Source organism: Mirounga angustirostris, unplaced genomic scaffold, assembly GCF_029215605.1.
Source record: "Mirounga angustirostris isolate CCGP_5_RB_7025 unplaced genomic scaffold, mMirAng1.0.hap1 SCAF_1, whole genome shotgun sequence".
Lineage (NCBI taxonomy): Eukaryota > Metazoa > Chordata > Mammalia > Carnivora > Phocidae > Mirounga > Mirounga angustirostris.
The window spans coordinates 70055244-70082151 of record NW_026991709.1 but is presented as its reverse complement, the minus strand read 5'-3'; the positions used below and the strand labels follow the sequence as shown (position 1 = coordinate 70082151).

Genomic DNA, 26908 nt, shown 5'->3' with positions numbered 1-26908 from the left:
TCCTGAAACCACCCAGCTGCCTCCCACTGTAGCAGTCCAAAGCTCTGGCAGGACAGGGCAGCCCTTGGGGGAGGGAGGAGAGGGCCCAGGATTCCAGGCAGAAGGGTGGCCCACTCATTCCCAGTGTGCCCTGGTTTCTATCCCCCCACGCCCCCCTTCCATCCCTCCCCCTAACTGGCTCAGGCTGACCAGGGCAGAGCAATAGGTGTATCAGTGTTTTCTTTTTTTTTCCTGGTGGGGGCAAGGTGGAGATTGAAGAAAGAAAAGACATGGCAAGGATGATTGGCATGGGGCCCCACCTTCTTTTGTCCTACTCCTTCCGTACTCTGGCCCCTCAGGGAAATACACCTGTTTCAGGCCAGCAGCCGGTTAGGACAAGTTCACCTCTATCCCTCACACTGCTGCTTCTGTCCTGAGGAGCTTCCCTGGGGGAGCCTGAGGGACTCTTTCTGGAGCCATGAGGGGGGCCCAGTGGAAAAGGGTCCCCTGGGTGTTCCTGAGCTGCTTATGTTCCTGCCTCCTTTGGCCGACGGTCCTGGGTAAGTGATGCAGCATTCTGGGGCAGGGAAAAGCTGACTTCAGGGAGCTGGGGCTGTCATGGAGAGAGGGAGGGAGAGAATGAGGAGGAGAATGAGAGAGGGAGAGGGAGGGAGGGAGGGAGAGGAAAGAGAGAGAAGTGATGGGACAAGATGGGAGAGAGGTGGGAGAATAAAAGAGAGAAAAGAGGAGATAGAGATAGTGCGAAGCAGAGAGGTGCTTAGGGGGCATGAGTGGCCTGGTTTGGGGAAACCCATGGGGGTGAAAACAGGGCTTTATTTTGTGGGGAGAAAGAGACAGATAGGTGGAACTGTAGAAAGAGGGAAAGAGAGTTGAGGAGAGAGGCTGATGAAGAAAACAGAAAAGCTGGGTGACAGGACCTGAAGGAGAACTGACATAAAGATGCAGAGTCAGAAGAAAAAACAGGTGAGAAACAGATGAATCAAAGTGAGCACGTGCAAGAGAGAATGAGAAAGAGAGAGAGAGAGAGAGAGAGAAAGAATGGGGGAAAGGGGAAAAGCGGAGGAGACACGCAGACCTGAAAGAAAGGGACCCAGGAAGAGGAGAACGCAGACTGGCTTAGAAACAGGTGGGGACCAGAGGGTAGCTGAGGTGTCAGGCTGTTGGCTTCTTGGCTCTGACCTGGGGTTGAAAAGCCTCCTCTTGGGCTAATGCCCTCAGGGCAGGGCTCATAGACCTGGTGTTGGCCTTGGCCTCCTCCACACCCCCCCCCCCCCATTGCCCTGCATCCTGCAGTCCTCTACCTTCCAAGCTGCCCCTCTCTGGCTCTAGGATGGGGTTGCATTCTGTATTTCTGGGTGTCTGTGTCTTCTGAGAGGCTCTGGGGGCCAGGAGAGGATGAGGGGTCTGAAGCCCAAACCAAAGAAATAATCACATCTCTTTCCCCTCCTTGACAGGCCTAGGGAAGCTTTCAGCCAAGGGATCACTTCTTGGGAGTGGGTCAGAAGGAATATACTCTCTTAAAGATAGTAAGAGACCCAGTACTGGTGAAGTGGAATGTTCTGCCTTCCTTGAAATGTGTAAGGGCTTGGCTAAGAGCAAATGAAACAACTATCTCCCCAAATCTCCAGCCCCCCCACCCCCCCACCCCCACCCAACCTACTCATCACATAGTAAGGAAATGGAGGCCAGAAGGAGCATCTAGAGCCTGCAGTGGCCAGCCACTTAGGAGTCAAAGAGAGGGATGCAGAAGAAGGAGTGTCCATGGGAGTCATGACCATAGGCAATGGGGACAAGGTGGCTTGGATTTAGGGGCCCTGGGGCCCAGACTTGGCTTTAGCACTAACTGATCTGATCACCATGTCCAGGTCCTCTTGTCCTTTCTCTCTCCACACCATGGTTCCCCTATATAAAAAGTGGGGTGGTGAATGGATTCCCAAGTTCTTAAGTTTTGATATTCTGTGGTATAAAGTCAACAGAAAAAGTGTTCAGTACTAACTCTGCACTTAGCCCTGTCTTAGGATCCTCTTGCTTGGGAGGAGGCAGAGAGTTTGTGGAGAAGAGCATAGAGGGCAAGAACTGGGGTGGGGGTGGGCAGGAAAAGCCATGGGGAGCCACAGGGTATGAGCAAGAGAAGGAGGAAAGGACCATGAAAGTGAGGGCCTGGAAGAAGTACAGAGCTGTCCTGGAGTGCTGGGGCCCGTGCATTGTTGAGGGAACAAGATGGAGCTGGGCTTGGAAAGGAGGTGGGTGTGGGGTGGAAAGTGGTGCCCCAAGCATCAGACTGAGCATTCGGAGGACATGGTGGGAAAGACAGTCTCCACAGGACAGGTAGTTAGCCCCCCAAATGTGCCCCAGGGAGCTACTGGGCAAGCAGAAACTGGTCAGTCCCATTCCCTTGGATTGCTGAGGGTGACTGATGGGTGACCTGCCCGACAGAAGCTAGAGCCCATTTCCACACTTGCTGCCAGCATCCTCACCCAGGCGGAGCCCCTGTGCCCAGCTGGAGGGACAGCCCTGGGGTTTCCATGAAGGGATGTTGCAGTGGTAAGGACTTCCTTAAGGAAAAGCCCTGGCTATCAAAAGTCAAAGGGCAAAAGGAAGGTGGACAGAGGTGGGCTGGACAGGGAACCAATGGAGTCAGAGGTGACTAGTGGTTCCCGGTGAGAATGACTCAGAAAGAAGCCTGGCACCCCTGATTCCATGCCCCACGACAAGGAAACTGGGTCAAAATCAAACCCAGTCTCCAATCCTATGTGTCCCAGTAATTAAGGGGCCGCCGCCCTGCCAGGGGCCACCACTGGGAGGTTACAGGTTGTCGCCAGTGCAGGCCAGAGGGGGCCGCATCACAGAGGACCCCTCTCAGAGAACCTCCAGTCTGTCTGGGAAAGGCCTACCCAACTCACCCACAAGGCCACAGGCCATCAGCCCCTACCCCCACACCCCACCCCAGAAAACTCTCGCTGTGCTTGGGGACACCCAAAAGGAGAGAATCCCTGAGCAAGAGGTCCTAATAAGAAAATAGATCAAATTTAGGCCGGTGGCTCAGCAAAATGTACAGCAAAGAGCAGGAACTTCAAGTCAGAAAACTTTGAGAGAATGTTGCCTCTTAGCGAGCCCAGGGGACATGAGAAGAGCCTCTTTAGCTTGGTAGCTTTATTGGCAGAATGAGTTACATGCAAAGGGACTAGTTCATAGGGTTGTGGTGAGGATAAAATGAGGTCGTCTCTGATATAAAGTAGAAGAGCCATAAAATTTCATTTGAGAGAAGGGACTGCTCCCTTTTAGAGCTGGGGAGATTGGGGGCAAAGAGGGTGAAGCTGGGAATAGAATGGCCATCTCTGTCAGCACAGGCATTTTCATTCATCCAGGCATTCTCGAGCCTCAGCAAGGCCACCCCTGTCCTTCCTGTAGGTTTGCAAGGGCTGGCTTGGCTCATTTAGAATGTGGCTTATGGCATGAGCTGCCCCTGAAGGCCAGTTCTGCCATGGGGCAGAGCCCCCACTAGAGCTGAGCCCACGGCTTCTTGAGGCCTTGCCCAGCAATCTCCTTCCCACCCTTGATTTCTGGGGCTCGGCTCTGGAGGCTGAGGCTGTCCTGGCCGTGTCTGACAGGCGAGTGATTTATGCCTTCATGACCAGGAGAGGCCAAGAAGTAGTTGACTTTCTATGTGCTCCAGCAAGTGGTTTTGCTGTCTATCCCCTGGTTTCGTGGCACCCCTAAATGCTTCAGATGGGCCCCTACTGTGGCTCTCGGCGCCACTTCTTCAAAGGCCAAGACTGAAGACTTTATAGGCATCTCTCCTACTTCCAAATGTTCTCCTAGAATGCTTGTCTTTCCTTCTACTGCGCTGAATTCATGGCAAGCAGACGCTTAGTCATCATTGCATGCCTACCCCCCAGCACAGCACTGAGGAGTGGAGTTGAAATGAACTCAACTTGTTGGCACTTTGTACAGGTCCAAATACTCAGCATCTTCCTTGAGACCCTGAAGAGGCCCCAGGAACTGGGTGTCTATGCTTGCACACGAGGCCTCTATAGTCATGGCCCTGCTCAAACAGAGGGCACTGGCTTACGCTGCAGGCAGCTCGGTGAGCGTTTTTAAGGTTGCATAGAAATCTACTCTCCCAGCTAAAATAGAAACTTGAATCCCAAAAGGCCTGTTGCCAATGGGCTTTGGGGACGTCAGGATAGGAAACACCTTGGAGTTATTCATTCACTTGTTGAACTTCTACTCATTCCAAGTACTCTAGACACAAAGATGAATAAGTCATGCATGGTTCCTGCCTCCAAAACTTTTTAAATGTCACACAGCCACTAAGTAGGGCAGCTGGGACTAGAATCCAAATTTCCTGACTCCTCATTTACTGGGTTTGCACTGCATAACAAAACCTTTTACAAATGAATCTCCAAACCAGCCAAGCCCATCAATGAGGATGGACTGAAGCACTCACAACCCCTGTTGAGATATTCATTCATTTGTTCATTCATTCATCTGTTCATACATGTGTTAATTAAACAACTATTTAAGGAGTGCCCGACATTGTTCTAGGGCAGAACTGTGTGTACACAGTGAGAGATGGAACAGACAGGGCCCAGCCTCCTGGAGTGAAGATCTAGTATGCAGAAAGAAAGAAAATAATTACAGAAAAATTCCCAACTACAAATGTGGTTCTATGTTAAACAAGTATTCTGATGAGAGCAAAAGAGGGAGACTTCGTTTAGATTAGTAAGTCCAGGAAGGCCTCTCTGACCAAGTGCTGCGCTCTGAGCTGGGACAAGAAGGAGGAGTAGTGAGCCAGGTGGAGGCAGGGGAGGGAAGGAGCACCAGCCAGGTGGGGGAAGACATGCAGAGGCAGGAGAGAGTTTGACCGGGAAGGACTTGAAAGAGGTAGGCCTGGTCTAGATCACGCAGGGCCTTATAAACCGTGGAAGGGATTACAGGTTTTAAGGAACTAGAACGGGCAGACAGTGAGGGGTTTCAGGTAGAGGAGTGACATAGTCAGATTTGAAATGTGGCGTGATTACTCCGGATACAGTAGAGGAAAATGGATTGGAAGTAGACAAGGGTGAAATGGGAGACCGGTTAGTTGTTGGCGGCAGGAGTCCAGGCAGAAGGTCCTTTGGCTTGCGCCCGATGGTGGCCGTGGAGATCTGGGAAGGGAACGGACAAGTGAAAACAGCAGCCGGTCACAAGGACTGCTGCCTTCACCGGGATCTCAGACCTTTGTAATGGCCAAGATAACAGGCAGCACAAAGTGCCATTTATTGAGCTTAGGTACTGAGCTAAGCATTTTGCACGCAGCACACACATTGTTATTACTGTTATCTACCATCATCCCACTTTTACAGATAAGGACCTCAAGCCTCAGAGAGGTCAAGTAACTTGTCCAAGTCACACAGTGAATGTTGGTCAGTTTGACTCTAGAACCCACACTTTTAGCCACTCCGTGGCCTTGTCAGATTCTGCTGTTCATTGTCCATATCGGACTCAGAAAGGACCTAGTTAGGGGGTTCAGAAACACTGTGTCTGTGAGGAATCATGGCTAAAACAACCAAGCAACCACTAAATCACGGTAGTTACTACAATCTTGCTTTCTTGCTTCAGTTCCTTCTTCCCTGAGTCAAAGACTGGCCAACCTGTGTTTTGAGGGAACTGAGGTATCGAAAAAGCCACTGGCATCATTATAGCTTCCTCAAGTATCTCCTTCCTTTTCCTCATTAGTAAATGGAGCTACCTCCTTTGAGCTGATCACAAACATTTAGGTCAATCACACTGTGGAAAAAAAATTAAGAATCTGCCCTTCACAGTTGGCTCCTAGGCAAGAACTTTATCTTTCCTTTCCAACTATACCCACTGAAGTCACACCACAAACAATGCCTATCAACTAGGCATTCTTCACTTTGGATACCATCACAGGTCACTTGACTGAACTTCTGCCAGCGTCTATGTAGCAGCACCAAGGTTACCCTGGTGAAAACCCCAGGAGCTCCAGAACCTAGCCAAGAAGTGTCAAGATCCAGCTTCCACCAGATGCTCACAAGCACAGCTCCAACTTTTTTTTCCCCACCCCTCCTCTCCTCAGAAGTTCGATCTCCAGCCTCTGCCATTTGGTTTTGGAGCTCATCTCTCCCTGGCTCCCATCTGAGGCAGACACACCCTCCTAGCCTAGGGTTGCCCTCGGGAGTTTGACTACCTTCTGCTGCGGTGGTGGTCATACCTCCCAGGCTGTAGCCGTCGTGTTGGCCTCCTCCTGGCCCTGGGACCACTGTGACAGTGACAGGAGAAACAGGTGCAACCTCACACCCTCTCCAAACCTCAGCTGAAGGAACCAAAGACCAGGGGATGGGGACACATGAATTTATTTATTCAACAGATATCTATGAAGTGATCCCTGTATGCCAGCCACCATTCTAGGTGCTGAAAATATCACAAGATCAGTAATCCTAAGGACATTCTGAGTTTGTGACTTTCCTCATCTTGAATTCTAGCAACAATGGAGGAAAAATACCCAACAGACACAATACTGGTCACAGTTCTTGTTTCCTCTAAGATGAAAGTAGAAACACAAACCATAGCTACCACCTCCATTGTTATCTGTCATAGTCCCTACAGCCATAGCTCCAACAGCCATTGTATTTATCATCTCGCACCAACATGAGGTCCCTAAGGGGCAGCTCTGGGAACTTGCCAGCTCCCAAACCCTGACCACAGAGGGGCAGAAGCCTGAAATCACCCACAGCCCAGGAACTGCTCAGAAACCTCATTCTTTGGTCACCAAGAATTTCTGAGGGAATGGCAGTCTTCAATCCTGAGAAGCACAGACCCAGCTGTGTGTGAACAACAGTTTCCATGACCTAGTTCTTCTTCTGTGAGCGGGGCTGAGGCAGCACCCAAAACCTAGTTACTACCATGAGGATGAGGGCTGTGGCAATTCTGAGGCTGATACACACCCAGATGGCCCCTGGGGCTCCCAAATAGGGAGGCAAGACAGGTAGTCCTGCCTCCCTCTGCCAAACTCTTTATACCTTTCAGGGCACCTGCTGCCCATCAATGAGTCCATTTCCTCACAGTTGGGTGCTTCCTTAGCTCTCTACTGCCCCAGGCACAGCCTGGCAAAGGGCCCCACCAATCAGGAAACAGCAGCAGAAAAGTGAAACTTTGTGGATGATATGGCTCATGGCTTCCTCACCTCCAATTCCAGGAATAACTCAAGACAAACAGACCAGGCACTAAGAATAAACCTCTGTCTACAATGCACACACGTAAGACATAGGCTCTGTTTCTCTTCAAGGAGTGATTCACCACGCTGTGGGAATGTTATCTCCCACCAGCATCACCACTGTGGCCACCACTCCTTCAGCTGAGTCAACAACACACCCATCACCTCCTCATACCTGTGGAGTCACCAGAGGGCCACAAAAGAGAAACGATGCCTGTCAACATCATCAACCTCTGCCATCCCTGTAGCCCCCAGAGGACTCAGACTAGTGTTAGATACCTCCTACCAGATCTAGCTTAATAACTGCCTTGCTGAGAGCTCTCTCACTGCAGGGGTAGCCAAGAAACCCATGGAAGGTTCCAGGTCTCTGAAGGTAGAATGCCCTTGGTGCCCTCACTGGCCCTTGATGCAGCCTCCTCTCCTGAGAGAACTTCTTTTAAACTATCCGTTTTAGACAATATCACACTTGTGTCTTTGGACAGTCTTGTCACCCCAAGGGGTCAACAACCATTGTAACTCACTGACATCATCACAGAAAAGGAGACACCAGGAAAATTGGCAGAAATAGCCTGGTGTCACATCATTTGCCCCTGAAAATGTGCTGAACTGCCCCCAGGGCTCAGAACACTCAGCTTGTGGCAGACTAAGAACTCAGGGAAAGTCAATCACCTTTTCTCCATCCCTTACTTCAGCTCTCCAGAGCCCAAACTGTGAGAGGCTGTGCCCTCAGTGACAGTCCCACAGCTGAACAACACTCACAATTTCCAAGCCTTGACTCTTACCTGTGAGCCCCCACCTTGTCACTTGCAAGGCATGCCGTGTTGGGCAAGTCACTCAGCTTCTCCAAATCTCAGTTTCCTCATCTGTGAAATGCGGGTACTATTAACTAAAAGAAGCTATAAAGCCATATACAAATATGCAGTATCAACATTTTTATTATTTATAGTCAAAACGTACCTAGTGAGAGAAGTACAAAAGAAATCCCTATTCCCAACTATATGGACCAATTAACCACAGGTCAGTTGACATTCAAGAACTCAAAGAGGAGAAAATGTCTCTGACAGAAACATCTTGGTAATGGGCATTCCTTACAGAAACCACTCTGCAGTATAGACAGACCTACGGACAAGACTATTGAACACTCTTCTCAACCGCAGGATCATCCAGAACCAAATGGCCTCCCTCTAAGGACACATGCTTCAGGACCCTGATTTCCTTACCACAGTTGTGAGAGGACGACAGGAATAATTCCAGTCACCAGTCTCCATGACCCTGATAAGACAACTAGACCCATGCCCTCAGGATCCAAGCAGCTGCCTTCGAGGGAGGGCAATACAGGCATTCTCTCAAAGATCCCTGCTAAGGAGGTGATGAGAGACTCTTCTTCGCGGTTCCCATAGCTGAAGATCAAGCCAGCAGTGGGGCAAGTTGGGGAGTAGAGCAATCAGGAGGAGCAGTTAGAGGCTGCTGCATTGGTCAGAGTAATGAGGTTAACACAGCAGAGTGAACTTAGAGACCATGATGGGAGCGATAATTTGGAGGAATAATAGTTGGTGCCAAATTGTGATGTTGGGGACAAGGAAGAAAAAAGAATCAAAGATGACTCAGGGGGTTTCTGTCCTAAGTACCTGGGGGACTGATGTTACCATTAACATAGGAAGATAGAAAAACAGTCTGAGGAAAAGTTTAGCTTGGACATGTTGCATTTGACAGGACAGCCAGGGAATCACTGAAAGGTGAGTCTGGAAAAATGGGTGCGAAGCCAGGGTAGAGTTATAGATTTGTAAGGTATCAAAGTAGACGTAGTCTAGCCAGAAAGAAAGTGTAGAAAGAAAGGGAAATGTTGGAGATGACATCCAGAAGACTGACTTCATCTGAAAGCTGAGAAGAGAAGAGAAAGGGCCCAGGGAGCAGAAGGAATGGGGAGCATATTGGATGAGCAGAATCATTCAGTTTAAGGAGGGCAATGCTGTGCAGATACTAAGGGGCACTGGCTGAGGAGAATCTTGATGTGGATGCCCAATAAATACTTGTTGACCAGATGCATGGATGGCACCAGATTTCACAGAGACTAACGGGGACTGAAGAAAATTGGTTTTGGTGATTAGGAAGGAGGGGTTTTTTGGTAACTTTTCAGGAAAGTGTTTTTGTTGAGGTGACTGGGGTCCTGACTTTTCTTGTGGGTGAAACAAAAGATAGGGGATAAGAAAGACACAAGATGGATGAAAGACTTATTTTAGGTCAAGAAAGACTTAAACACATTTGTTAGCAGAATGGAAGGAGACTCTCAGACAGAGAGAGGTGATGGGCTAAGTCACCTGAGGAGGGAGGAGGGGAGCAGACAGGGCACCGGGTGTCTCTGTGTGTGTAGGCTTTGGTAGAGATTCAGCCCGTCTTCTGGGGGCAGGATGAGGGACCTGGAGAAGGCAGAGACATTTCCTGGTGGAGAGGGTTCTGGGACATAGGAGATCAAGTTAGATGGTCTTTTCAGTGAAGTGGAAGATGGATTGTCATAGAGAAAGGAGGGAGAGGAGAGGAGAGGAAAAACCTGTTTCTCTCAAATATCAACTCTTCACACTCAAATCCCTAGCTCTCAGCTCTGCAAATACGTTATGTATTTGGCCAGGTCAAGAACGACAGGCTTCAGTTGTCTAACAATCTGATAGCAGCTGAAGAGCTGGGCTTGCATGCTGGTAAAAGACAAGGTCTGTTCATGCCAGCAAAATTTGAGCACCAAGAATAAGGCTGGGAATATTCTTGAGAATCAAGCTTGATCAAGGCCCGAAATTTTAGTGCCTTACCACTTCAGTAAGGTGGTTTTAGCTTACAAAAAAACCCCTCAAGAGCAGATACTATAATTTTATTTTAAGGGTAGTGTTCCTTAAGATGTGGTCCATAGGTCACAGGTATCAAAACCACCCTGTGCATGTGTTAAAGGCAGATTCCTGGACCCCACCCCATGTAGGGAATCAGACTCTGGTGGTGGGCCCCAGAATCCACTTCTTCAAGTTCCCCCAGGGATTTGGATGCACCCTATCTTCTGAGAACCACTTTCTACCAAGAAGAACTCCTCTAAGACTCTCCCCGCCTACCAGGATTTCCTCCGGAGGAATAACCCACTGGAGGTTAGCAAACTGTTTTCCTAGATTGCTGACTAATCCATGGAAAGAGTGGCTTAAGATTTATTGCTTAAATGGTGGTGAAAGATATATTGATATAAGTAATGCTAATCTCTTCCTCCTAACGACAAGCCCAACGGATTTAGAGACTTGTTAAGACTGCTCCTACTCCCCTACAGGATAAAACAGAGTTATCAACCTGAAGGGGCTTACTTGCTTTCCTATTCACTGGAGCAGGAGATTCTAGTCAACTCAGCCCAGGACTGGCAAGCCTTTTAAACAAAGATTCAAAAGGAGGACACAGCCCTGTTTGACCAGATTTAAAATTGGTATTACCAAGTACAAATATTTTCCAATGGGAGAGAGTAGGGGCACCTGGGTGGCTTAGTCAGTTACACGGCTCTCTAGGGCTCAGGTCATGATCTCCGGGTCCTCAGCAGGGAGTCTCCTCGCGCCTCCCCTTTCCCTCCCCATACTCACACTCTCTCTCTCAAATAAATAAATAAATAAAAATCTTTAAAAAAACACCACATAGGGAGAGAGTATTGGGAAACAGGTATTCTCTCATATACTGCTAATGGGACCGTAAATTAGCATGACTTCTCTGTCAAGACATTTGGCAGGATGAATTAATGACATGAAAGTTGTTATAACAGCATTAACCAGTATGTCCACTTACAGCAATTTATGTTAAGGAGATGAGCTGAAATAATGAAAACAAAACAAAATATTATACACAAAGATAGTCATCAAAGGCTTTATTTATGATAGCAACACATTGGAAACCGCCTAAATGCCCACCAGTGAGTAAATTAGGGGCTGTCCCTATGATGGAATATTATTTAATGTATAAAGGCAACATCCAATGTTCCATAGGGGCATGGACACACACACACACACACACACTATCACACACACAATCACACAGACCTATGAGCGACACATGGAACAAGCATTAAGTGAGGTTTATCAGGGAAAAACTTAACAAACAAAGAACCAGTAGTGTGTACGTGATCCCTGAGCTCTCATTATCTCCAGAGGGGTGGTTAGAGCTAACTCAGCACACCGAATTAAGGGCTCTAGGAGAGACACCTTGCCCCCATGCTGCACCATTTGCAGGGAAATGGAAATCGGAATGGTGACGATGAAAGTTTTTGTGGGGAGAATGACTTAGTTGGGAAAAGGGGCCTCCAGAGCTCAGCAAGGGAACTCTGCATACAACACCCCAAATCTTGCTGTTGGGCTTAGCTGACTCAGTCCCCCCACCCCTCAGCCAGCACTGCCTTGCCTCCAAAAGGGAGTAGAGAAGGAACTACCACCCAAGGCATAAAAGATTTGTCTCCTCAGGCTATGTTTAGAAAGAATAATACACAAAGAGATGCTCATAATACCAGATAAAGTTTTTAAAAATGGATGCAAAGTTATATATGTTGGGTAAGTTAAACTATATATTTATTTAAAACAAAAAGAATGCGGGAAGGACACACAATAATGTGGTTGTCTATTTCTTAAATTCCACATATGTGAAATCATGATAATTGTCTTTCTCTGATTGACTTATTTCGCTTAGCATAATACCCTCTAGTTCCATCCACGTAATTGCAGATGGCAAGATTTCATTTTTTTGATGGCTGAGTAATATTCAATTATATAACAGAGGATCATAGGGGAAAGGAGGGAAAAATAAAATAAGATGAAATCAGAGAGGGAGACAAACCATAACAGACTCTTAACTATAGGAAACAGACTGAGGGGTGGGGGGTGGGGAAATGGGGTAACTGGGTGATGGGCATTAAGGAGGGCACTTGATATAAAGAGTACTGGGTGTTATATGCAACTGATGAATTACTGAACTCTGCCTCTGAAACTAATAATACACTATATGTTAATTAATTGAATTTAAGTAAATAAAAATAAAATAATAAAATAATGTGGTTGTCTGGGTAGTGACACTATGGGGTGTGGTCTTTTAATTATCTCTATTTTGCAATTTTAAAATAATGAGTAGATCTTCTTTAATACATTGCAATGAAGTGGTATAACTTTGTCCACAAAGATTAAGCACATCTTTTGTTAGATTTAGTCTTGAATATTTTATATTTGTCATTATCATAAACACTATCATTTAAAAATGTTTTCTTTTGCTGATGTATGGGAATACAGTTATTTTTATATTTTTGACCATATATGTAGAACTTTGCTAATAATTTGAAATTGGGGGGCTTTATATGTAAACAATTATATCATCTGCAAATGATCACAGGGTGTTTCTTCCTTTCCATACCAAAAAGAACTTCTCTATACTTTCATATCCTTGTTTATTTTTATTTTTTTGTCTTATTACACTGGCTAGACCTCCAGCATAATGTCAAATAGAAGTAGTTGACATGGACTCATTCCAAATTTTAAAGAAAATATTTCCAATATTTTATCTTCAAGTATGATGTTTACTAATGGTTTTTTTATTGACATCATTTGTCAGATTAAGAGTTAACGTTTATTTTTAGTTTGCTAGGAGTTTTAACAGGAATGAGTGTTGAATTTGGTCATATGCTTTTCCGGCAACTGTTGTGATGATTTTGTTTTCCCTTCCATTCCGTTTATACGGTGACTTACATTAATTTCATATTTTTGTACTTCTGGCTTAAACCCAGCTTGATCATGATGAATTTTTTTTTTATAAATCCAATATTGAACTTGGCTTGCTAATATTTTGTTTTGGACATTTCCGTCTATATTATTGCTGAGATTTATTGATCTATACTTTTCCATTCTTACACTGTCTTTGTTTGGTTTTGGTATTAAAGTTATAACAACCTTGCAAAACTAGTTGTAGGGCATTCCCTCTTCTACTAAGCTCTGGAAGAGTTTGTATAAAATTGGAATTACCTAATTGCCTATAATATCATCTTGACCTACATTTTGTGAGAGATGGGTTTATTTTTTAACTGTTAATTCAATTTAAAATAGTTTATATCAGGTTTCTATTTTTTCTCAATTCATCTTATTTTTTAATTATGGCAAAATACACATTTTAAGTATACAACCCTATGACGTTAAATATACTCATAATGTTTTGCTATTGTCACCACCACACATCTCCAGAACACTTTTTCTTTTTCTTTTTTTAGATTTTATTTATTTATTTGAGAGAGAGAGAATGAGAGAGAGAGAGCACACGAGAGGGGGGAGGGTCAGAGGGAGAAGCAGGCTCCTTGCCGAGCAGGGAGCCTGATGCGGGACTCGATCCCGGGCCTCCAGGATCATGACCTGAGCCAAAGGCGGTCGTTTAACTAACTGAGCCACCCAGGCGCCCTGATAGATTCTTTTAAAAAGTAATAAAAAGAACCACAAAGGAAATAACAGGTGGCTTTCTCCCCTCAACTAGGATATTTTATAGGATATTTTGCTCACAGATCAGCCTTTCCCTATTTGTTTGTCTAGAGAGTCTATTCCTTTTTTTAAAGATCTTATTATTTTTATTATTTTTTAAGATTTTATTTATTTATTTGAGAGAGAGAATGAGACAGAGAGCATGAGAGGGAGGAGGGTCAGAGGGAGAAGCAGACTCCCAGCCGAGCAGGGAGCCCGATGCGGGACTCGATCCAGGGACTCCAGGATCATGACCTGAGCTGAAGGCAGTCGCTTAACCAACTGAGCCACCCAGGCGCCCTCCAGAACACTTTTTCATCTGTAAAACTGAAACTTTATACTCATTAAACAATAACTCCTTATTTCCTCTTTTTCTCCCAGCCTCTGGCAACCATCATTGTGCTTTCCGTCTCTATGATTTTGACTATTCTAAGTGATTCATATAAGTGGAGTTTGTACAATATTTGTCTTTTTGTGACCGGCTTATTTCACTGAACATAATGTCCTCAATATTCATTCATGCTGTAGCATACGTCGGAATTGTGTTCCTTCTTTGAGGCTAAATCTCATTCCATTGTATGTATTTTCCACATTTTGCTTGTCCATTCAATGGACACTTAGCAATGAACACTTGGGTTTCTTTCATGTTTTAGCTATTATAAATAATGCTACTATGAACACAGGTATACAAATACCTCTTCAAGGGCCTGACTTCATTCTTTTGCAAGTGGATATCCAGTTTTCCCAGCACTGTTTGTTTGAAAACAAACTGTCCTTTTTTCATTGACTAGTCTGGTTTCCTTGTAAAAAAACATTTGACAATATATGCAAGGGTTTATTTCTGGGTCTCTATTCTATTTCACTGGTCTGTAAGGCTGTCCTCATGCCAGTACCACAGTGTTTTGATTACTGTAGATTTGTAGTTGGGCGCCTGGGTGGCTCAGTTGGTTAAGCGACTGCCTTCAGCTCAGGTCATGATCCTGGAGTCCCGGGATCGAGTCCCACATCGGGCTCCCTGCTCGGCGGGGAGTCTGCTTCTCCCTCTGACCCTCCCCCACCTCATGTGCTCTCTCTCATGCAAATAAATAAATAAAATATTTAAAATAAATAAATAAATAAATAAAAATTTAAAAAAACCTGTAGATTTGTAGTAAGTTTTGAAATCAGAAGTGTGAGCCCTCCAGCTTTGTTCTTCTTTTTCATGATTGCTTTGGCTGTTCGGGGTCCTTTGAGATTCCACATGAATTTTAGGATGAGTTTTTCTATTTCTGCAAAAAATATCATTGGGATTTTGACAGGGATTGCTGCATTGAATCTGTAGGTCACATTGGATAGTACTGATATCTTAACAGTATTAAGTCTATTCAACTTGGGATCTGTTTTTATTTATTTATGCCTTCTTTAATGTCTTTCAGCAATCTTTTGTCATTTTTATTGTACAAAGCTTTCACCTCCTTTGTTAATTCCTAAGTATTTTTTTTCTTTTTGATGCTATTATAAACAAAATTGTTTTCTTAATTTCCTTTTTGGATTGTTCATTATTAGCATATAGAAATACAACTGATTTTTGTGTGTTGACTTTGTATCCTACTACTTCACCGAATTCACTTATTAGTTTTACAAGTTTTTTGTGTGGAACCTTTAGAGTTTTGTACATATAAGATCATATCATCTGTAAATAGATAGTTATGCTTCCTCCTTTCTAATTTGGATGTCTTTTATTTATTTATTTTCTTTTCCTTTTTCTTCTTCTTCTTTTTTTTTTTTTTCATAATTGATCTGGCTAGAACTTCCAGTACTATGTTGAATACAAGTGGTGAAAGCAAGCATCCTTGCTTTGTTCCTGATGTTAGAGAAACAACTTTTGGTCTTTCACCATTGAGTATGATGTTCATTGTGGGATTTTAATATATGATTTGCATTATATTGAGGTAGTTTCCTTCTGCTCCTACTTTGAAGAGCATTTTTACCATGAAAGAGTGTTGAATTTTGTCAAATGCTTTTTTTACATCAATTGAGATGATCATGTTGTTTCCCACCTTCATTCTATTAATGTGATGTATTGCATTAAGTTTTTTATGTTGAATCATCCTTGCATTCGAGGAATAAATCTCATTTAGTCATGGTGTATAATCCCTTTAATATGCTGCTGAATGCAGTTAGCTTCTATTTTGTTGAAGACTTTTTCATCAATGCTCATAAGAAATATTGGTCCTAAGGCATATACATATTTTTTCCTTGTAGTGTATTTGTCTGGGTTTGGTATCAGGGTAATGCTGGCCTAAAAGAATGAGTTAGGGCATGTTCCTTCCTCTTTAATTTATTGGAAAAGTTTGAAAAGCATGGTGTTAGTTCTTCTTTGAGTGTTTGGTAGAATTCCCCAGAAGCCATCAGGCCCAGGGCTTTTCTTTGTTGGGAGAATTTTGATTGCTGATTCAATCTCCTTACAAGTTATAGGTCTATTCAGATTTTCTATTTCTTTATGATTTAGTCTTGACAGGTTTTGTGTTTCTAGGAAACACATTGACCATTTCGTGGAGGTTATCCAGTTTGTTGGTGTATAACTTCTCACAGTCCTCGCTTACAATCCTTTTATTTTTGTAGAATTGCTGGTAATGTCCCCACTTTCATTTCTCATGTTAGTAACTTGAGTCTTCTCTCTTTTTTTCTTAGTCCACCTAGTGACAGTTTTATCAATTTTGCTGGTCTCAAAGAAGCAACTTTTGGTTTTATCGATTTTCTCTATTGTTTTTCTATTCTCTATTTCATGTATCTCTGCTCTAATCTTTGTTATTTTCTTCCTTCTGCTGGCTTTGACTTTAGTTTGTTCTTCTTTTTCTAGGTCTTTAAGATGCAAAGTTAAGTTAATTCCTAATATTCTTCCTTTCTGTTATCTTCTTTTCTTACTTTCTTACTTCGTCTTAATTCACCTTGCCAGAAGTTTGTCTACTGTATCTTCAAAGAACCGACTTTTGGCTTTGTTGATTCTATTTTTATTTGTTTCTGTTTCAGTATGTTCTATTCTTTTCTTTCTTTCTTTTTTTTTTTTAAAGATTTTATTTATTTATTTGACAGAGAGAGACACAGCAAGAGAGGGAACACAAGCAGGGGGAGTGGGAGAGGGAGAAGCAGGCTTCCCGCGGAGCAGGAAGCCCGATGCGGGGCTTGATCCCAGGACCCTGGGATCATGACCTGAGCTGAAGGCAGTCGCTTAACGACTGAGCCACCCAGGCGCCCCTGTTCTATTCTTTTCTTAATAATATCCTTCATTCAGCCTTCTTTTCCTTTTTTCTTTCTGATTTTTTTGTTCATCTTTTCTCTGAGGGTTCCAGATTTATGGAGAAAATATTCAATTTACAGTGTCCTGATCTAAGAACGTGTCTCCTTCTCCCGTGGAGCCCTTAAAATTCAACACTCTATTTATTTTTTAGACAGCGAGCGAGAGAGAAACAGCATGAGAGGGGAGAGGGTCAGAGGGAGAAGCAGGCTCTCCGCTGAGCCGGGAGCCCGATGCGGGACTCGATCCCAGGACCCTGGGATCATGACCTGAGCCGAAGGCAAACACTTAACCATCTGAGCCACCCAGGCGCCCTCAAAATTCAACACTCTAGATCTCAGAGATCTGCAGATCCCGCAAGAACACTGACTTACCATTTCAGGTTTCAGTTTCTTCACTCCTGAGTGTTTCCCTTCCTTTCTTCTGATCCCAGTCAGCTCTGCACACATTATCTGGCATTTGCAGGTTTTGTCATTAAAGGCTTATCTCTTCTGCCATATTGTTGGAAACAGAGTTGTACCACTGTTATAAACAACAAAAATATTTACTTTAAAAAATTGGACTATGCTATCATGAAACTTTTGCTGCTGCTATTGATTGTAACAGAGGTGACGCAGGTTCTGAAAATATATTAATTGCCAAAAATCTGTAGTAAATTTAGTAAGTTTGGCATGTCTATAACTTGTCTGGTGACTCAAAGGCAGATAATAGAGCAATGTTCTTATTTATGTTCTTAGGAAAATGAAATAAGGTTGATAATAATTGTATAGGGAATGTTTTCTAATCTAAACTTTATCTGGAGAAACCAAGTTCTGGAACTTTATTGAAGAGAGTTCAGGCATAGAATTTGAAGTTCTATAAGCAAATCTACTCATCATTCTGAATAAAGGAAGTCTCCTTTTAAAGTTGAAGCAGACTCATTTGGGGGTTAAGTAGGGATGCAAATACCTCCAAGCTCAGCTCTGCAGCTCAATCCATGCATTTGTCCACACCAGCTTAGAAGTGTGTCACCTGTCATTCATTACTATTAACAAAACACAGAAGCTTGCGAGTGAGTCATTTATATTTTAATAAATTAGAGCTGACTCACACTCATTCTCACTAACCTGAAAATCTAAATTGCTTTCTTAAGAGAAAGTGGTAGAATTATAGTCAACTCCAGGAACTGCTCTCAAACCTTCTTCTTTGGGAGTTCGTCTCTATGTGAACTTCACCTGTTGGTTTGCAACCCTCCTGTGAGCTTCCCAGGTGTAATCTGAAACTGGCCCCTGTACTCAGAGGGCAGAAAGAGACAGGACACTCAGGTTGGTAGGTGGCAGTTTTAATAATAGCAAAGGGAACTTACATACAGGCCTGTCTTGGGAAGCAGAAAGATGAATAGATCTCTGCACCTGCCTGCCAAATCTCAAAAGTTTATAGAGAAGCCCTAATTGGGCTCAGTCACATATACCCCACAGGTGTTTCCAGGTGAGGAGCCTTCGAGTGTCTGGGGTCCAGCTCTTGGGTCAATGTTGGGGAGTGTGTCACATCTTTTTGACGACGTTTACCAACATCATCCCTCCAACTAGTTATGAGCACTGAGGTTAAAAAAAAGTTTGAATACAGCTAGGGAGCTAATGAAAACCAAAAAGAGTAAGTTCCTAAAAGAAAAAAAAAGACTCAATGTTTCTTGGTTTCTTCTTTGGTTTAAAAGACTCAATGTCCTTAAAGATAAAATTCAGGAGGATGGTCTGCTCTACTGGTTGACTGAGGCTTTGTCTGTGACTAATGTGAGCGCAGTCAAATATTTTAAACCAAACAGGCTGGTATTTAAATATTCTGCCTAGCATGTAAATTGGGAAAAAAATAGGCATGATCAGTTAAATTAACATCATGTTATGACATGACCAGGGATAGAATATGTACACTCACTCCTTAGGTTTCTGCTAGATTGGAACAAATGTTAAAAATGAGGAGGGGAAGGTAGACATTTAATTTGTTTGTTTGTTTAAAAAAAAATTATAGTTCAGGTTGCAAAAGCTAACATTTTCTCCCACCGGGAAGTTTAAAACAGTCTGGTAACCATTCTAGTTTTACCTTGCCTTCCTCTTCATAAAGAAGACTGCTGTGAGTTGTTACATTCCAGAGATACTTTATTTTGTAATAATTTGAGGCAGTCCTGATCAGGTGCCTCACTCTATAGGAATCCTGCACCTCTACCCCTAGGTCTTGTTGCAGAATTTTTCCTTTAAGTTTACCTGCAGGCATGTCTAAATCTCCGACCTGAAGCAGGTTTTATTGCCCAGACCCAAACTCAGGCTCATTTAGCCTCAGTGCCGCCTAGCTATTCAGGGATGAGCACCATGCTGTGGGACGGGATATCTTCCTTCCACATAGACACTATTTATTCTCCATAGGGAAGGAACTTGTCTTCATCTTTTTGGACCTCTCAGAGCTGTCTTAAGGGAAGAAATATTTGGCAACTTTAGCAAGAAAGACTGGCCACTTCAAATCAAACAAAAAATATGAAAACTTAGTTTTAGTCTAAATTTCTTGAAAAAATTGATGATGTCTTTTTCATTTAAAAAGGACATTCACATTATAGGGTTTTTTAAAAATTAGCATATGTAGTTGACAAATTTACTGTTGGGGCCCTGACTATATATGTCAGAGTCCTCAACCATCTAGAGAAGCCCTTTCTTCTAAATATTAAGCTTATCAATGCTTTGACTATTTTTAATTTGGCTAATCAAGAAAAATCTCCTTCTTCCTGGTAAGTATTTTGAAATTGGCTATTGTCACCTTGGAGAAAAGAACTCTCTTCAAGGAAGGAGCAATATCTTGGTCTTGATGTTCATAATACTTAAGAGAACAACATCTCTTGGTAAATGGAAAAGGTTTTTCAGTAAAGAACCAAATACTTCAAATTTGTTAAAACTGGATTTGTTGTTGTATCTCAATAACTGAATGGGGGGAAATGTTTTTTGGGGGAACTAAAGATAGTTTTTGGAGGAAAAAAACAATTCAAGTTACTGAACTAATGTAAAATATTAAATGAAATTAGATTGTCATCAATGAACTTCTACTATGATGCCTATCTCTTTACCAATGGGTTGACGCTTTTGTTGAGACAGTCTGGATAAAGGGCAACAAAATGATTTTCATGGACCCTAGGCACTGTTGCCTTCCTGGGCTCCTCACTTTGTTAAAAAATTTTAAAACTATTTTACAACTGTGTTGGACTAAAGACAAATGTGGCCAAGGATGGATTAATTACATACTCACTATTATCACATTGATTTCTTCCCTTATGATTGTAAAAATAAAATGAACACTAAAAACAGTTTTGTTGATCTTAAAAGTAATTTGGGCCCGAGGTCATGGCCCAGATGGCAATTGTAAGACGGTGGTGTCTTTAGAAACAGCTTGCTGAGGTTTGTAGAAAGGGGGATGACCTGAGCTCAAGAACCCACATGATTTTGAAAACCAAACAGAATTAATTCAGCTCCTAGTTAAAAAGAAAAGTAAAGTAGGAAGGAAAAGTTCTGGATTATAGGTAGAGAGACCACCCACAAGGAAGGTCCTCAGGGAGAGTGAAATGAAATAAACATAACTACCTGAATAGAAGACAGGCTACCCACCCCCATGACAGAAACCCACACTATTCCAGAGAAGGAGGGGTCACTTCAAACTTGAGTCCTCAAAATCTCTTTTAAACCTGGGTGTACTTCCAAATGCTTAATACTGAATAAACAAGTTGTTTAAGACAGAACAAGTGGGGATGCCTGGGTGGCTCAGTTGGTTGAGCGACTGCCTTCAGCTCAGGTCATGATCCTGGAGTCCCTGGATCGAGTCCCGCATCGGGCTCCCTGCTCGGCGGGGAGTCTGCTTCTCCCTCTGACCCTCCCCCCTTTCATGCTCTCTCTCTATCTCATTCTCTCTCAAAAAAAAAAAAAAAAGACAGTACAAGTGGTTGACATGTTTGCTGTCAACAGTAAATGTATTCAGGCATGTCCAGGATTCAAACATACAAGCTCACAACTATTTACCCATCCTTGCTCTCCAAAGAATGTTCTGATAGGCCAGTAAATTTCTTGCCTGTTCTAGATAGGGTAATAGAGAGAAATGAAGGAGGAAAAGAAGATCACAAGAATATCAGTAGGGGTGAAAACTGAAAAACTTTTGATGGGATGAGGACACAGATTGAGAAGGAAACTGGAGGGATACACACTGGATTAAGGAGAAGAAAAAGAGGCTGTGAAAAGAAGAGAAGCCTACCCATCTCCTTTGTAGTGCTTGAGAAAAACGTGTATAGGATGTGTGACAATTTGAAATTTGTTGAGTACATGAACTATGGGTGTATTTAAAATGAAACATTGATCTGAAACTGAAGCACAAGGATGATGGCTTGTAACCCTTGTATGGGGAAAGTAGGAGGTCAACTCCACCATTTTCCATTTCTATCCTTGCAAACTCATTGCTAATGGAGACAAAATGTTACCGCAAACATTCATTACCATCTTATTTAAGACTGCTTGTCACCTATGTGACTAGAAACATTAGCCACAGTTAAATAATCAAATCCTTAGCCATTTATTCCAGAGCACTATGATACGGAGAGAAATATGTGCAAAACTAGTTATAGACTGCATAGTTTCACATAAATAGAATTTCATTTCTCATAAGCCCTTCTATCTTATATTTAAAGGGTATAATCCTCCAACGCCCACAAATGAACACACTCTGCCAGTAGTATTTCTCAGGGAAAATCCTATTCAACTGCCAGCCACACAAATCTGACAATGTCAGAAAAGTTGATGGCAACAAGCACTAGAGAAGTTTCACTCCAATTATCTCAAAAATATCAATGAAAAATAGACAGGACAATCAAGAGCGCACTCTTCTTCTTCTATTACAGGGACAAAAACAACTTCTCAAACCGACACGAGTCACACCAGCACTCTATCACCAATGACCACCTCAATTCGTTCATCCTCTGTCAGTGGATACACTCCTACAGACAACATTTCCCAGGACACAGCAACCTCTGGGGCAGCAAGCACTTCATCTCCTTCCACTGTCAGCCATAAGCCTTCCACAACATCAGAAATGCCCATATCATCGGCCTCCACGGGTGACATGTCATCCTCTTCTCGTGTAAGCAACACACCTGTCATGACCTCAGAGGTCCCCACAACACCAGTTTCAGCAGACATTACAGGAGGAAGCACAAAATACATGCCACCACGTGAAATGGGAACTATTACTCCAGTCACCTCAACAAATTCAGTGACAACTGGACAAATGGGACCCTCAGGAGCACACTATTCCTTCACCCCTGCTCCACAGACAAATGCATCATCTCAGGACCACAAGACTCAGACCATGAAGAACAGCAGAGAATCGCAAACCAGCACTCTCTCACAAGTGACCACCTCAACTCCTTCATCATCTGTCACTGGATACTCTCCTACAGACGACATTTCCCAGGACACAGCCAACTCTGGGGCAGCAAGCACTTTATCTCCTTCCAGTGTCAGCCATAAGCCTTCCACAACATCATACATGCCTACGTCCTCAGCCTCCACGGGTGACATGTCATCCTCTTCTCGTGTAAGCAACACACCTCTCATGACCTCAGAGGTCCCCACAACAACAGTTTCAGCAGACATTACCGGAGGAAACACAAAATACATGCCACCACCTGAAACGGGAACTTTTACTCCAGTCACCTCAACAGTCTCCAGGACAACTGGACAAAAGGCAACGTCAACAGCATACTCTTCCTTCACTTCTGCTCTAGAGACAACGGCATCATCTCAGGACCACACCAGTCAGACCATGGAGACCAGCAGAGAATCTCAAACCAGCACTCTCTCACCAGTGACCACCTCAACTCCTTCATCCTCTGTCAGTGGATACTCTCCTACAGACAACATTTACCAGGACACAGCCACTTCTGGGGCGGCAAGCACTTCATCTCCTTCCAGTGTCAGCCATAAGCCTTCCCCAACAGCAGAAAGGCCCGTATCATCGGCCTCCACGGGTGACATGTCATCCTCTTCTAGTGTAAGCAACACACGACCCATGACCTCAGAGGTCCCCACAACACCAGTTTCAGCAGACATTACAGGAGGAAACACAAAATACATGCCACCACCTGAAACGGGAACTTTTACTCCAGTCACCTCAACAGTCTCCAGGACAACTGGACAAAAGGCAACGTCAACAGCATACTCTTCCTTCACTTCTGCTCCAGAGACAACGACATCATCTCAGGACCACACCAGTCAGACCATGGAGACCAACAGAGAATCTCAAACCGGCACTCTCTCGCCAATGACCACCTCAACTCCTTCATCCTCTGTCAGTGGATACTCTCCTACAGACGACATTTCCCAGGATACAGCCACCTCTGGGGCAGCAAGCACTTTATCTCCTTCCAGTGTCGGCCATAAGTCTTCCGCAACATCATATATGCCCATATCATCGTCCTCCACAGGTGACATGTCATCCTCTTCTCGTGTAAGCAACACACCTCTCATAACCTCAGAGGTCCCCACAACACCAGTTTCAGCAGACATTATAGGAGGAAACACAAAATACATGCCACCACCTGAAACGGGAACTTTTACTCCAGTCACCTCAACAAACTCAGTGACAACTAGACAAACGGGACCCTCAGGAGCACACTCTTCCTTCACCCCTGCTCCAGAGACAAATGCATCATCTCAGGACCACAAGACTCAGACCATGAAGACCAGCAGAGAATCTCAAACCAGCACTCTCTCACCAGTGACCACCTCAACTCCTTCATCCTCTGTCAGTGGATACTCTCCTCCAGACGACATTTACCAGGACACAGCCACTTCTGGGGCGGCGAGCACTTCATCTCCTTCCAGTGTCAGCCATAAGCCTTCCACAACAGCAGAAATGCCCATATCATCGGCCTCCACGGGTGACATGTCATCCTCTTCTAGTGTAAGCAACACACCTCCCACGACCTCAGAGGTCCCCACAACACCAGGTTCAGCAGACATTACAGGAGGAAACACAAAATACATGCCACCACCTGAAACGGGAACTTTTACTCCAGTCACCTCAACAGTCTCCAGGACAACTGGACAAAAGGCAACGTCAACAGCATACGCTTCCTTTACTTCTGCTCTAGAGAGAACAGCATCATCTCATGACCACACTAGTCAGACCATGGAGACCCGCAGAGAATCTCAAACCAGCACTGTCTCGCCACTGACAACCTCAACTCCTTCATCCTCTGTCAGTGGATACTCTCCTACAGACAACAATTACCAGGACACAGCTACTTCTGGGGCGGCAAGCACTTCATCTCCTTCCAGTGTCAGCCATAAGCCTTCCCCAACAGCAGAAATGCCCGTATCATCGGCCTCCACGGGAGACATGTCATCCTCTTCCAGTGTAAGCAACACACGTCCCATGACCTCAGAGGTCCCCACAACACCAGTTTCAGCAGACATTACAGGAGGAAACACAAAATACATGCCACCACCTGAAACGGGAACTTTTACTCCAGTCACCTCAACAGTCTCCAGGACAACTGAACAAAAGGCAACGTCAACAGCATACGCTTCCTTCACTTCTGCTCTAGAGACAACAGCATCATCTCAGGACCACACCCGTCAGGCCATGGAGACCAGCAGAGAATCTCAAACCGGCACTCTCTCGCCAGTGACCACCTCAACTCCTGTATCCTCTGTCAGTGGATACTCTCCTACAGACAACATTTCCCAGGATACAGCCACCTCTGGGGCAGCAAGCACTTTATCTCCTTCCAGTGTCGGCCATAAGTCTTCCGCAACATCATATATGCCCATATCATCGCCCTCCACAGGTGACATGTCATCCTCTTCTCGTGTAAGCAACACACCTCTCATGACCTCAGAGGTCCCCACAACACCAGTTTCAGCAGACATTATAGGAGGAAACACAAAATACATGCCACCACCTGAAACGGGAACTTTTACTCCAGTCACCTCAACAAACTCAGTGACAACTGGACAAACGGGATCCTCAGGAGCACACTCTTCCTTCACCCCTGCTCCACAGACAAATGCATCATCTCAGGACCACAAGACTCAAACCATGAAGACCAGCAGAGAATCTCAAACCAGCACTCTCTCGCCAGTGACCACCTCAACTCCTTCATCCTCTGTCAGTGGATACTCTCCTACAGACGACATTTCCCAGGACACAGCCACCTCTGGGGCAGCAAGCACTTTATCTCCTTCCAGTGTCAGCCATAAGCCTTCCACAACATCATATATGCCTACGTCCTCAGCCTCCACGGGTGACATGTCATCCTCTTCTCGTGTAAGCAACACACCTCTCATGACCTCAGAGGTCCCCACAACACCAGTTTCAGCAGACATTACAGGAGGAAACACAAAATACATGCCAACACCTGAAACGGGAACCTTTACTCCAGTCACCTCAACAGTCTCCTGGACAACGGGACAAAAGGCAACGTCAACAGCATACTCTTCCTTCACTTCTGCTCTAGAGACAACGGCATCATCTCAGGACCACACCAGTCAGACCATGGAGACCAGCGGAGAATCTCAAACCAGCACTCTCTCACCAGTGACCACCTCAACTCCTTCATCCTCTGTCAGTGGATACTCTCCTACAGACAACATTTACCAGGACACAGCCACTTCTGGGGCGGCAAGCACTTCATCTCCTTCCAGTGTCAGCCATAAGCCTTCCCCAACAGCAGAAAGGCCCGTATCATCGGCCTCCACGGGTGACATGTCATCCTCTTCTAGTGTAAGCAACACACGTCCCACGACCTCAGAGGTCCCCACAACACCAGTTTCAGCAGACATTACAGGAGGAAACACAAAATACATGCCACCACCTGAAACGGGAACTTTTACTACAGTCACCTCAACAGTCTCCAGGACAACTGGACAAAAGGCAACGTCAACAGCATACGCTTCCTTTACTTCTGCTCTAGAGAGAACAGCATCATTTCATGACCACACCAGTCAGACCATGGAGACCAGCAGAGAATCTCAAACCAGCACTGTCTCGCCACTGACAACCTCAACTCCTTCATCCTCTGTCAGTGGATACTCTCCTATAGACAACATTTACCAGGACACAGCCACTTCTGGGGCGGCAAGCACTTCATCTCCTTCCAGTGTCAGCCATAAGCCTTCCCCAACAGCAGAAATGCCCGTATCATCGGCCTCCACGGGTGACATGTCATCCTCTTCTAGTGTAAGCAACACACCTCCCACGACCTCAGAGGTCCCCACAACACCAGTTTCAGCAGACATTACAGGAGGAAACACAAAATACATGCCACCACCTGAAACGGGAACTTTTACTCCAGTCACCTCAACAGTCTCCAGGACAACTGGACAAAAGGCAACGTCAACAGCATACTCTTCCTTCACTTCTGCTCCAGAGACAACGACATCATCTCAGGACCACACCAGTCAGACCATGGAGACCAACAGAGAATCTCAAACCGGCACTCTCTCGCCAGTGACCACCTCAACTCCTTCATCCTCTGTCAGTGGATACTCTCCTACAGACGACATTTCCCAGGATACAGCCACCTCTGGGGCAGCAAGCACTTTATCTCCTTCCAGTGTCGGCCATAAGTCTTCCGCAACATCATATATGCCCATATCATCGTCCTCCACAGGTGACATGTCATCCTCTTCTCGTGTAAGCAACACACCTCTCATAACCTCAGAGGTCCCCACAACACCAGTTTCAGCAGACATTATAGGAGGAAACACAAAATACATGCCACCACCTGAAACGGGAACTTTTACTCCAGTCACCTCAACAAACTCAGTGACAACTAGACAAACGGGACCCTCAGGAGCACACTCTTCCTTCACTCCTGCTCCAGAGACAAATGCATCATCTCAGGACCACAAGACTCAG

General features: G+C 44.6%; 1 protein-coding gene across 1 annotated transcript in view; it reads left to right on the top strand.

Annotated features, from left to right (window-relative positions):
- The first annotated feature begins 457 nt into the window (after positions 1–457).
- Positions 458–26908, top strand: part of MUC4 (mucin 4, cell surface associated) — a 58291-nt gene continuing 31840 nt past the window's right edge. The window contains exon 1 of the mRNA XM_045902096.1: positions 458–539. Within this exon, the coding sequence (XP_045758052.1) occupies positions 458–539 (82 nt within the window). The remainder of the gene's footprint in view (positions 540–26908) is intronic.